A 12,503-nucleotide genomic window follows, 5' to 3' on the forward strand; every position below is an offset into this window, starting at 1 on the left:
CTTGGCTTGTTACACAGTCTGCATTATAAGTAGGTGAGCACTATTTTGGACCCCTGCTCCGGTCTGGACCCCTGCTCCGGTCTGGACCCCTGCTCCGGTCTGGACCCCTGCTCCGGTCTGGACCCCTGCTCCGGTCTGGACCCCTGCTCCGGTCTGGACCCCTGCTCAACCTGTGCGCGACCCCTGTTGCTGCTCGACACCTGCTCGACCTGTGCTCGACCCCTGCTGCTGCTCGACCTGTGCTCGACTGCTGCTGCTGGACCCCTGCTCGACTCGTGCTCGACCCCTGCTGCTGCTGGACCCCTGCTCGACTCGTGCTCGACCCCTGCTGCTGCTGGACCCCTGCTCGACTCGTGCTCGACCCCTGCTCCTGCTGGACCCCTGCTCGACTCGTGCTCGACCCTTGCTCCTGCTGGACCCCTGCTCGACTCGTGCTCGACCCCTGCTCCTGCTGGACCCCTGCTCGACTCGTGCTCGACTCGTGCTCGACCCCTGCTCGGCCCCTGCTCGGCCCCTGCTCGGCCCCTGCTCGACCCCTGCTCGACCCCTGCTCGGCCCCTGCTCGACCCCTGCTCCTGCTGGACCCCTGCTCGACTTGTGCTCGACCCCTGCTCGACCCCTGCTCCTGCTGGACCCCTGCTCGACTTGTGCTCGACCCCTGCTCGACCCCTGCTCCTGCTGGACCCCTGCTCGACTCGTGCTCGACCCCTGCTCCTGCTGGACCCCTGCTCGACTCGTGCTGGACCCCTGCTCCTGCTGGACCCCTGCTCCTGCTGGACCCCTGCTCGACTCGTGCTCGACCCCTGCTCCTGCTGGACCCCTGCTCGACTCGTGCTCGACCCCTGCTCCTGCTGGACCCCTGCTCGACTCGTGCTCGACCCCTGCTCCTGCTGGAACCCTGCTCGACTCGTGCTCGACCCCTGCTCCTGCTGGAACCCTGCTCGACTCGTGCTCGACCCCTGCTCCTGCTGGAACCCTGCTCGACTCGTGCTTGACCCCTGCTCCTGCTGGAACCCTGCTCGACTCGTGCTTGACCCCTGCTCCTGCTGGAACCCTGCTCGACTCGTGCTTGACCCCTGCTCCTGCTGGAACCCTGCTCGACTCGTGCTTGACCCCTGCTCCTGCTGGAACCCTGCTCGACTCCTGCTCCTGCCCGACCCGTGCTCGACCCCTGCTGCTCGACACCTGCTCGACCTGTGCTCGACCCCTGCTGCTCGACACCTGCTCGACTCTTGCTCGACCCCTGCTCGACCTGTGCTCGACCCCCTGCTGCTGCTCGACACCTGCTCGACCTGTGCTCGACCCCTGCTGCTGCTCGACCCCTGCTCCTGTTGGACCCCTGCTCGACCCCTTGCTCCTGCTCGACCCCTTGCTCCTGCTCGACCCCTTGCTCCTGCTCGACCCCTTGCTCCTGCTCGACCCCTTGCTCCTGCTCGACCCCTTGCTCCTGCTCGACCCCTTGCTCCTGCTCGACCCCTTGCTCCTGCTCGACCCCTTGCTCCTGCTCGACCCCTTGCTCCTGCTCGACCCCTTGCTCCTGCTCGACCCCTTGCTCCTGCTCGACCCCTTGCTCCTGCTCGACCCCTTGCTCCTTGTTAGACGGACCGGGAGGGTCGGCCGAGGACAAGGGGAGAGGTCTCCGGGGAGAGCCGTCTCCAGCGATCGTACAGACGAGTAACTTCCCCCCCACAGATGTACACCACATAAAGATAGGTTTTAACGTTATTTATAAGCAATCTTTAGGTACGATAGAATGGTACAAGGAGGTCAGGACTCAGGGGTCCCCTCGATTCTAGTCTCTTGGTTGGGAAAGGGGGTAGCGGGACAGTCTTGTTACCAATCTGGTAGATGCGATGAAATGATGGATAGCCCACAATCCTCGAGCTCGGTGTTCTAGCGGGACGGGCCGCGGCAGCGCCAGCAGGTCCCAGTGAAGGTGGTAGTTACAACGGTCCGCGGCAGCGCCAGCAGGTCCCGACGAAGGTGGTAGTTACAACGGTCCGCGGCAGCGCCAGCAGGTCCCGACGAAGGTGGTAGTTACAACGGTCCGCGGCAGCGCCAGCAGGTCCCAACGAAGGTGGTAGTTACAACGGTCCGCGGCAGCGCCAGCAGGTCCCGACGAGGATGGAGGATGCAGAAGGCCGCGGCAGCGCCAGCAGGCAGGATGATGGTTCACAAAGCAGGGCTACGGCAGCGCCGGTAGTCCGTCAAGGATGAGTTCTTCTCGGTGTCTCTCGACTCCAGGATACAACTGCCTTCCTGCTCTGGAGCTACCCCAGTTATAGGTCTGGCGCCCTTTGATGTCCGGACCCTCGCACTTGGAGGTCGGGAGGTCCGGGATGAGGGAGTCCAGACACCCAGCAGGGGGGTGGAGCCGGAGCTGGGGGGCGATCGGCACCTGGTGGGGGAGAGCCATCGACACTTCTTTCTCCCATCGACCTGCCAAGTGGTCCGTTCACCTCCTGGGTGGATGGTGGTGCCGGGATGTCGGGGCCTGGCCAGGCCCAGGGTTAGGGTCGAGCTGAGGCCACGCGGCCTCGTGGTGCAGTGTCCAAGATGGCGGCCGGGCGAGGGAGCCGGTAGTGGTTCGGCCCCATGATACAGAGATGTCCGGGGGCAGGAGTCCCGTCTGGAGACGGGGTGCGGGTTGTTTCTGTGGGTAACACCTGGAGGGCCGGGGCTCGGGTCCTGTCATGCGGGGAGGGAGCAAGCCCTTCATGTGGCCTGTCCAACACTCCTGCTCGACCCCTTGCTCCTGCTCGACCCCTTGCTCCTGCTCGACCCCTTGCTCCTGCTCGACCCCTTGCTCCTGCTCGACCCCTTGCTCCTGCTCGACCCCTTGCTCCTGCTCGACCCCTTGCTCCTGCTCGACCCCTTGCTCCTGCTCGACCCCTTGCTCCTGCTCGACCCCTTGCTCCTGCTCGACCCCTTGCTCCTGCTCGACCCCTTGCTCCTGCTCGACCCCTTGCTCCTGCTCGACCCCTTGCTCCTGCTCGCCCTCGTGCTCGCACCCCTGCTCCTGCTCGACCTTGTGCTCGCACTCCTGCTCCTGCTCGACCTCGTGCTCGCACCCCTGCTGGACTCGTGCTCCACCCCTGCCCCTGCTTGACCCGTGCTTCACCCCTGCCCCTGCTTGACCCGTGCTTCACCCCTGCCCGACCCATGCTTCACCCCTGCTCCTCTCCTGCTCCACCCCTGCTCCTGCTCGACCCCTGCTCCACCCCTGCTCCTGCTCGACCCCTGCTCCACCCCTGCTCCTGCTCAACCCCTGCTCCACCCCTGCACCTGCTCAACCCCTGCTCCACCCCTGCACCTGCTCAACCCCTGCTCTACCCCTGCTCCTGCTCAACCCCTGCTCCTGCTCGACCCGTGCTCCACTCCTGCTCCACCCCTGCTCCACCCCTGCTCCCGCTCGACTCGTGCTCCACCCCTGCTCCCGCTCGACTCGTGCTCCACCCCTGCTCGACCTGTGCTCGACCCCTGCTGCTGCTCGACACCTGCTCGACTCGTGCTCGACCCCTGCTGCTGCTCGACACCTGCTCCACTCGTGCTCGACCCCTGCTCCTGCTGGACCCCTGCTCGACTCGTGCTCGACCCCTGCTGGACCCCTGCTGGACCCCTGCTGGACCCCTGCTCGATCCCTGCTCGACTCGTGCTGGACCCCTGCTCCTGCTGGACCCCTGCTCGACTCGTGCTCGACCCCTGCTCCTGCTGGACCCCTGCTCGACTCGTGCTCGACCCCTGCCCGACCCCTGCTCTTGCCCGACCTGTGCTCAACCCGTGCTGCTGCTCGACACCTGCTTGACCTGTGCTCGACCCCTGCTGCTCGACACCTGCTCGACTCGTGCTTGACCCCTGCTGCTGCTCGACCCCTGCTGCTGCTCGACCCCTGCTGCTGCTCGACCCCTGCTGCTGCTCGACCCCTGCTGCTGCTCGACCCCTGCTGCTGCTCGACCCCTGCTGCTGCTCGACCCCTGCTGCTGCTCGACCCCTGCTGCTGCTCGACCCCTGCTGCTGCTCGACCCCTGCTGCTGCTCGACCTGTGCTCGACCCCTGCTGCTGCTCGACACCTGCTCGACCTGTGCTCGACCCCTGCTGCTGCTCGACACCTGCTCGACCTGTGCTCGACCCCTGCTGCTGCTCGACACCTGCTGCTGCTCGACCCCTACTCGACTCGTGCTTGTCCCCTGCTTGACCTGTGCTTGACCCCTGTTGCTGCTCGACACCTGCTCGACCTGTGCTTGACCCCTGTTGCTGCTCGACACCTGCTCGACCTGTGCTTGACCCCTGCTGCTCGACCCCTGCTCGACCCCTGCTCGACCCCTGCTCGACCCCTGCTCGACCCCTGCTCGACCCCTGCTCGACCCCTGCTCGACCCCTGCTCGACCCCTGCTCGACCCCTGCTCGACCCCTGCTCGACCCCTGCTCGACCCCTGCTCGACCCCTGCTCGACCCCTGCTCGACCCCTGCTCGACCCCTTGCTCGACCCCTTGCTCGACCCCTTGCTCGACCCCTTGCTCGACCCCTTGCTCGACCCCTTGCTCGACCCCTTGCTCCTGCTCGCACCCCTTGCTCCTGCTCGCACCCCTTGCTCCTGCTCGACCTCGTGCTCGCACCCCTTGCTCCTGCTCGACCTCGTGCTCGCACCCCTTGCTCCTGCTCGACCTCGTGCTCGCACCCCTTGCTCCTGCTCGACCTCGTGCTCGCACCCCTGCTCCTGCTCCCTCGTGCTCGCACCCCTGCTCCTGCTCGACCCGTGCTTCACCCCTGCTGGACTCGTGCTTCACCCCTGCTGGACTCGTGCTTCACCCCTGCTGGACTCGTGCTTCACCCCTGCTGGACCCGTGCTTCACCCCTGCTTGACCCGTGCTTCACCCCTGCTGGACTCGTGCTTCACCCCTGCTGGACTCGTGCTTCACCCCTGCTGGACCCGTGCTTCACCCCTGCTTGACCCGTGCTTCACCCCTGCTGGACTCGTGCTTCACCCCTGCTGGACCCGTGCTTCACCCCTGCTGGACTCGTGCTCCACCCCTGCCCCTGCTTGACCCGTGCTTCACCCCTGCTGGACTCGTGCTCCACCCCTGCCCCTGCTTGACCCGTGCTTCACCCCTGCTCCTCTCGTGCTCCACCCCTGCCCGTGCTTCACCCCTGCTCCTCTCGTGCTCTACCCCTGCTCCACACCTGCTCCACCTCAGCTCCTGCTCGACCCCTGCTCCTGCTCGACCCCTGCTCCTGCTCGACCCCTGCTCCTGCTCGACCCCTGCTCCTGCTCGACCCCTGCTCCTGCTCGACCCCTGCTCCTGCTCGACCCCTGCTCCTGCTCGACCCCTGCTCCTGCTCGACCCCTGCTCCTGCTCGACCCCTGCTCCTGCTCGACCCCTGCTCCTGCTCGACCCCTGCTCCTGCTCGACCCCTGCTCCTGCTCGACCCCTGCTCCTGCTCGACCCCTGCTCCTGCTCGACCCCTGCTCCTGCTCGACCCCTGCTCCTGCTCGACCCCTGCTCCGCTCCTGCTCGACCCCTGCTCCGCTCCTGCTCGACCCCTGCTCCGCTCCTGCTCGACCCCTGCTCCGCTCCTGCTCGACCCCTGCTCCGCTCCTGCTCGACCCCTGCTCCGCTCCTGCTCGACCCCTGCTCCGCTCCTGCTCGACCCCTGCTCCGCTTCTGCTCGACCCGTGCTCCGCTTCTGCTCCTGCTCCACCCCTGCTCCTGCTCGACCCCTGCTCCGCTCCTGCTCGACCCCTGCTCCGCTCCTGCTCGACCCCTGCTCCGCTCCTGCTCGACCCCTGCTCCGCTCCTGCTCCACCCCTGCTCGACTCGTGCTCCACCCCTGCTCGACTCGTGCTCCACCCCTGCTCGACTCGTGCTCCACCCCTGCTCGACTCGTGCTCCACCCCTGCTCGACTCGTGCTCCACCCCTGCTCGACTCGTGCTCCACCCCTGCTCGACTCGTGCTCCACCCCTGCTGGACTCGTGGTCCTGCTGGACTCGTGGTCCTGCTGGACTCGTGGTCCTGCTGGACTCGTGGTCCTGCTGGACTCGTGGTCCTGCTGGACTCGTGGTCCTGCTGGACTCGTGGTCCTGCTGGACTCGTGCTCCACCCCTGCTGGACTCGTGGTCCTGCTGGACTCGTGGTCCTGCTGGACTCGTGGTCCTGCTGGACTCGTGGTCCTGCTGGACTCGTGGTCCTGCTGGACTCGTGCTCCACCCCTGCTGGACTCGTGCTCCACCCCTGCTGGACTCGTGCTCCACCCCTGCTGGACTCGTGCTCCACCCCTGCTCCTGCTCCTGTTTGACCCCTGCCACGAGCTAATTCCATTGCAAAGGTTCAGTAGTAGGGTGATCTCATAGCATAGGGTGATTTCTGCTTCTACAAGAACATATATTACTGCACAGGCTCAGTCATGGGACCGTTACCTGCTCAGCGGTCACCTCATGAGACAGATACAGGGAGAGCATTGCTTTTGCTTCTTTTATTTGATCATGTCTGGCACTGCAGTCAGTAGGTTGGAGATGTAACCTTGCGCATAGAGCTGTCTACTAAGGAACAACCGGGTGAACCAACCCTGGGCCTGGCATTGGATCAACATCCTGAGACTATGGGCAAATGACTTAAACTCGCCGTGTCCTAAATACATCGAATTGTAACATTCTTCAGGTGATCATGTAACACGCTCTATTTGCTCTGCCAAATTTGCGCAGTGCAAAAATAAAAATAATAAAATAGAAATGGGAGCTCTGAGCATTGACTCTACCAAAAGACACACCTTGCGTGTACCACCACCACCAACCTTCGCCCTAGAAAAATCGTAGCCCTTCATAAAAACAAAACTTACTGTATATTAGTCACTTCCCACTTATAGAATGCAAAGAAATTGTGTAAATATTCCCAAAGCCCTGAAATTTGTCCTAAAAGACACGTCATTCTTTCTATTTTTTTAAAGCTCTTTTTATTGCAGATAAAACAAACAAATAACCAACGACACAAAAAATACCTTGTAGCCCCAAGTCAACCAATTGCATCCCTTCTGACTAAGTTATTTTGTGTTGCTTTTAAGGCTGTCACTTTGGAGCGGTGTCTGGCTTGGGGTGGATGGGGGATTCGTTGCCTGCAGGGCGCAAGGTTCTTCCTTAGTCACATTAATGGACTATCTGACTTTTTGTTTAAGCAGCAGCGGACTCAGTTTGGTCTCCGAAGTGGAAGAAGCGCCTTGAAAAGTCCCCTGGTTCGCTGAAGGGTGTGTGGACCGTGAGGTTACACCGACTCGGTGAGTACATGCCTCCTTCCGGATCTTTTTTCCGATATTTCACAGGCGGAGCTTGTGTCCATCTGTCCTCCAGGAGCAGGGGAAGCAGAAGGGGCACACATCTCTCCTGTATTAATAAAAACACTGCACCTCCTCCCTTAATAAAGCGTTGACCTTCTTAATGCTTCTATGGCACGCTCAAAGCTACTTGAAAGGCAGCATCTGTTCTAGAGACAATGAGACACTTATTCTTTTATGAATACGCTTTCCATTGTCTCAACTTGGGTATCGCTTAAGTGACATACGAATCAAAAATCACATTTTTGTGTTTAATAGTTCACGAACTGTTCAGGTGTTTGTATCAACAGCTTTCACTACCGGTATCTGCTTCCTATATGTGGAAATGGCTGACATTGTAATCTATGTGAAGAACCACGTGAGAATATAGGAAAGGAGAGAATGTCATGTTTTGTCCAATTGGTGGACACATAATCATGCTTTGCTGGAAATCTTCTTGTTACAGAACCATAGTTTGCGTTTACTCACTGTCTGAGTTTTCACGGCCGAGGGGAGGAGCGGCTAGAAGTAAGGTAGAAGGTTGAGTGTGAGAGGTGAGCGTGAAGCCAGACAGCTTGGTCTGCCAGGCTGAGGCGCTTGCTGCCTGAGCAAGTAAGGAGTGAGTACTAAAAATCATAATTCAAATTTGAGTGAATTTGTGTTCCTCCATCTTTGTTTCTCAAGCTCTGCCACTTCAGTCCTGGGCTTCCATTTCTTTGTCTCCTGTCGGTTCTGTAGTCGTAATTCTCTTCAATAGAAAAAAATCTGAAAGGTAAACCCGTAACTGGAACATGCTGTCCCTTGAAATGGAAGACCACACCCCTCCATGTTATAAAAGCAGCACTTAAAGGCCAGAGTAGGAAAGTGTCCCTTTTGACATGGTCACCCCCACTTTTTCCCTGGTATCTGATGCAATTTTGATGGACGTGCACTGGGTTCCAGCTATCCAGGTCCCCACTTCCAGTTCTCTTTCCCTAACTGTGCAATTGTTCCCTGTAGGAAAACCGGGTTTTAGTTGCCTGGTTTTTATGCAACTTTGACTGTGTACTGCTGTCCCTGCTAACCAGGTTCCCAGTACCAGTGCTTTTTCCATAAAAGCTGTACAATTACCCCCCCCACCCCCCCTGGCAAAACCTTTAGCACTCTTGGTAAGTCCCTAGTAAATGGTAGCCTGGTACCTAGGGCCTGAGGTTCTAAAGAGGGTCCGTAAGGGCTGCAGCATTTATTGTGCCACCCTATGGGTCCCCCCAAGCTCATGCAGACTGCCAATGCAGGCTGCATGAAATGATGCGAAGTGTGAAAACAAGACATGGCACAAGTGGTCATATAAGGGGCATAGTGACCCCAAGGGTAGGTAACCTTTTGGCTACTACCCTTCACGCCCCTAAATTCAGGATTTAAGTGGCCCCGGACACCAGGAACTCACATTCCCCTGACCAAAGCAAAAGAGCAGAAGAAGCAAGAACTGGAGACTACTGGTGGACTTTGTCGCCAAACCCTGCCTTCTCCTGTCCTGACAATCGCGTCGGCGCATCTCATCCTGCAGTTGTGCACACTTCAAAAGCCTCAGAGGGACTCCAGCACTTCGCCAAGCCGTCAGCATCTCCCTGTTTTGCTGATTCCCGGGTCCACTGATGCAGCTGCCACCTAGGAGGACGTCACCGTGCTCCGGGAGGTCAAATCCAACCCCCAACCAAGTGTGAAGACACCAGGACCAACAGGAGCCGTCCTGCACCAACACTAGGAGCAACTAGGGGTTACTAGGAGTAAGACCTCTGACCCTCGGTCTAGGTCCACTCTCTCCCCGCAGCTCTGCTGTGCCGTCTCGTGCCTCCAGACCCCGACCACCTCCTTGGGAGGTTCGAGGCTGCTGCCCGCTCCTGCTGCCCGCTCCAACTGGGACCAGACTGCCTGCGACCACCGTAACCTTTCGCAGCTGTTTTTTTTTTCTTAATTCTTCCCTGATGTGCCACTGTTATTGTGCCCATCTGTGTCTTGCTCTAATTCCACCACTGTTTTTATTTTCTCGTGCCTGCCTGTTTCTTTTGACGCTGCTGCCCCTGTGGCCCCTCCCACCCCCCACCGGAATTCCCCCACTCCCGCCTCGACTCCCTCCCACCTCCCCTACTTAATGGGACCGACCGCGGCCTGCACCAGGAATCCTGGACCTCCCACTACCCATTGCTACAACACCACCACCCTCCTCGCACTCAACCCTGGAAGACTTGGAGAATGCCAACAGGCCTCGCAGATCATGACCCACGGCCAGTTCTCCAGCCTCCACTGCCGCCAGACCCTCACCGCCACCCCGGCCTCCAACACCACCAACGCCAGCACCGGCGCCACCCTGAAATGCATCCTCCTCAACGTACGCTCCGTACACAAACATGCCATGGAAATCTGGACCCTACTTGAGACTCTCTCGCCCGAAATCACAGAGACATGGACCAATGCATCCTCCGCCCCCGACAGCACCGCCATCCCAGACGGATACAAGATCCAGAGGAACAACCGCCACACCCACCCAGGAGGGGGCCTCGCCATCGCCCACAAGAGCACCCTCTGCCTCACCACCTCCAGCGAAACCTTACCCTCCGCCGAACACCTGCACTTCCAGATCCAGACTGTGAGAAAGTGCCATCTTTCTTGCATGGTATGCCCCCACTTTTTGCTGAATTTCTGAATGTACTTTGAGTATGCCATGGACTCCTGCCAATCAGGTGCCCAGGGCCTATGTTCCTTTCCTAAAACACACAAAACCCAAATTGGCAAACCCTGGCCACATGTCAGCCCCTGGTAAATGGTACCCTAGGTACCAGGGCCTTATGACCAGGGAAGGCCCCTAAGGGCTGCAGCACTCATTGTGCCACCCTTAGGGGCACTGTACCCTTACACACACACACACTGCCATTGCAGGCTGGGTGTCTGGGTGCAAGACAAAACAAAGTCGACATGGCACACATCCCTGTGTGCCATGTCCATATCCTACACTGTCAGGGCATACATCAGCCACCCCTCTAGCTGTGTGCCTTATGCCAATGGTGTGGGCACAGGAGCAGGCGCCCTGTGCCCCTACAGTACCCAGGTCCATTCCTGAGCACTGTAAGTGCAGTGCTGCCATTTAAGAGTACATGGTGCTGAGAGCTCGTCAAACACGAACTCCACAGCACCATAATGGCAACACTGAAGACTGAGAAGTTTGGTATCAAACTTCTCAGCACATTAAACCCACACTGATGCCAGTGTGGGATTTAATGTACCAAGCACCCCAGAGGGCATCTTAGAGATGCCCCCTTAAACCTAACCTCCAATCCACGTCTGCTCTGAGGCTGCCTAGGCTGCCACACAGCAGACATGTTGCTGGACCCCTGGGTGGGAGCTCTCCTGGGCCTGCAACAATGCACATCCTGGGCGAGGTGCTAAATCTCCTCCCCCAGGATGGGCAGGGGGAAGCTTCAAAGTCATGCCGCCTCTGTGAGCTTCCCCAGGCCACTGCTACCCCCCACTCTGGCGGGAAGCTTGGCCGGAAACCCCAAATAAGGACGGGATGTGCCTGCCAACCCCACCCCTCAGGTGGGGGAGGCGAGGTGAAGCACATCTCCGGGCTCTCGCCATCTTGAAGATGGGAAGCCCTACCCTATCAGGACTAGGCTATTGCCCCCCTCCCACAGGAGAGAGGCAGGATAGGGGATGTACCCACCCCAGGACAGGGACCCATTGGTCCCTGCCCTTCACCTACATGTAACGCCCCTAAATCTAGTATTTAGGGGCACCCTGAACCTTCCTTCCCCAGATTCCAAAATACAAAGAAGAGCAAGAAGAAAGAAGACCTGCCCTGCAGCTGCTAAGAAGAGGAAGACACCAACTGCTTTGGCCCCAGCCCTACCGGCCTGTCGACCCTCGAACCTGCTCCTGCTCCAACCCGGCATCTCTTGTGGCCAGCAACCTCACAAACCCCGGAGGACCTGGCTACCTTTTGGCTCTAAGCCCCTGGGACTCCCACTCAAAACCTACCTCTAATCCCTGGCAGCAGCCCGGAACCGCGAACCCAGCACACTCTGCACCAGCCAAGCCTGGCCAGTGCCGGAGTGAACAAAGACCACGAGGACGACCCCACGGCGACTGTGACCCCGAGTCCGGCACCCAAGGACCTCCCTCGACAATCCTGAAGAAGCCTGCAACCTCAGAACAAGGTGCCCCCCCACTGCGAACAACAGAGGGTAAGATTTCCCGACACCAAAAGGCACCCCTGCACGCGGCCCCCTGTGCCCAATCCCGGGGTACCTACCTATCCTCCAACTACCCAACTTACCTCTCGAAGTGGTGGTGGCACCTGAAGAATCCTAGTCCCCGAGCTTGCAGTCTTTTTCTAAACCGGAGATTTCCCATTGAAATCAATTGAGAGCCCGAAGGCTCAAAAGCACCCTGCACCCGGCCGCACGAGTGGCCCTGGCAGTGCAACCTCTACACCTACCTACAACTAAGGCCCCCCTATCTCTCATAGGATAACATTGGGCCTAACTCTCTCTGCACCCGGCCGCCCTAGAGTCGCTGAGAGTGAACCAACTGTACCTACCTGACCTTGGGGGACCCCTGAGTCTATGCCTAGAACCTCAACTCTGCCAGTCGAGTACTTACCTTTAAACCGATAACTCTATTTTCTTCATAGGGTAACATTGACTGTCTTTTTCCTGAAATTTCTTGTAAGTGTGGACTTTTCAAATCTTCAAATATTCACCAAAAATCAGCCGAGTAACGAAAAAGAAAATACTCACCTGCTCTTAGGTGAGCTCCTAGTGCTGGATCTTGGTGCCCAGCACGGGCTCTGAAAAATACTTACAACTGTACTTACCAGTAACCCAATTTTCTCCCACAGAAGAAATTTCACAGAAAAACAGTCAATGATTTCCTAAGTGACCATTTCAGCAATCTTTAAATATTCTTTAAAAGTCGTATAATATCTGAAAACTTAATACTTACCTGTTTTAGATAATGGTCCCAGTACTGAGTCTAGGCACCCAGTACTGGCTTACAAAAGTAACGAGAACATACTGTACCTGCAACTTGAATTTTCTTCTGTAGGGAATCATTGACTGTTTTCTTTGAAATATTTTCTAAGTGTCAACTTTTAAAATAGCTAAATATTGTTTAAAAATCATCACAGTAATTAAGTCGACTTTCATCACTTGATTCCAAGTAC

At 58.6% G+C, this 12,503-nt stretch overlaps 1 protein-coding gene across 2 annotated transcripts in view; it reads left to right on the forward strand.

Annotated features, from left to right (window-relative positions):
- Nucleotides 1–12,503, forward strand: part of LOC146863589 (histone-lysine N-methyltransferase NSD2-like) — a 325,818-nt gene that overhangs the window by 135,790 nt on the left and 177,525 nt on the right. For both annotated transcript variants that reach the window (XM_085627584.1, XM_085627580.1), the window contains one exon: nucleotides 7,172–7,267. In XM_085627584.1, coding sequence (XP_085483710.1) covers nucleotides 7,172–7,267 — 96 coding nt within the window. The remainder of the gene's footprint in view (nucleotides 1–7,171; nucleotides 7,268–12,503) is intronic.

Source organism: Triturus cristatus, chromosome 2_1 (genome assembly GCF_964204655.1).
Source record: "Triturus cristatus chromosome 2_1, aTriCri1.1, whole genome shotgun sequence".
In the NCBI taxonomy this organism is placed as follows: domain Eukaryota; kingdom Metazoa; phylum Chordata; class Amphibia; order Caudata; family Salamandridae; genus Triturus; species Triturus cristatus.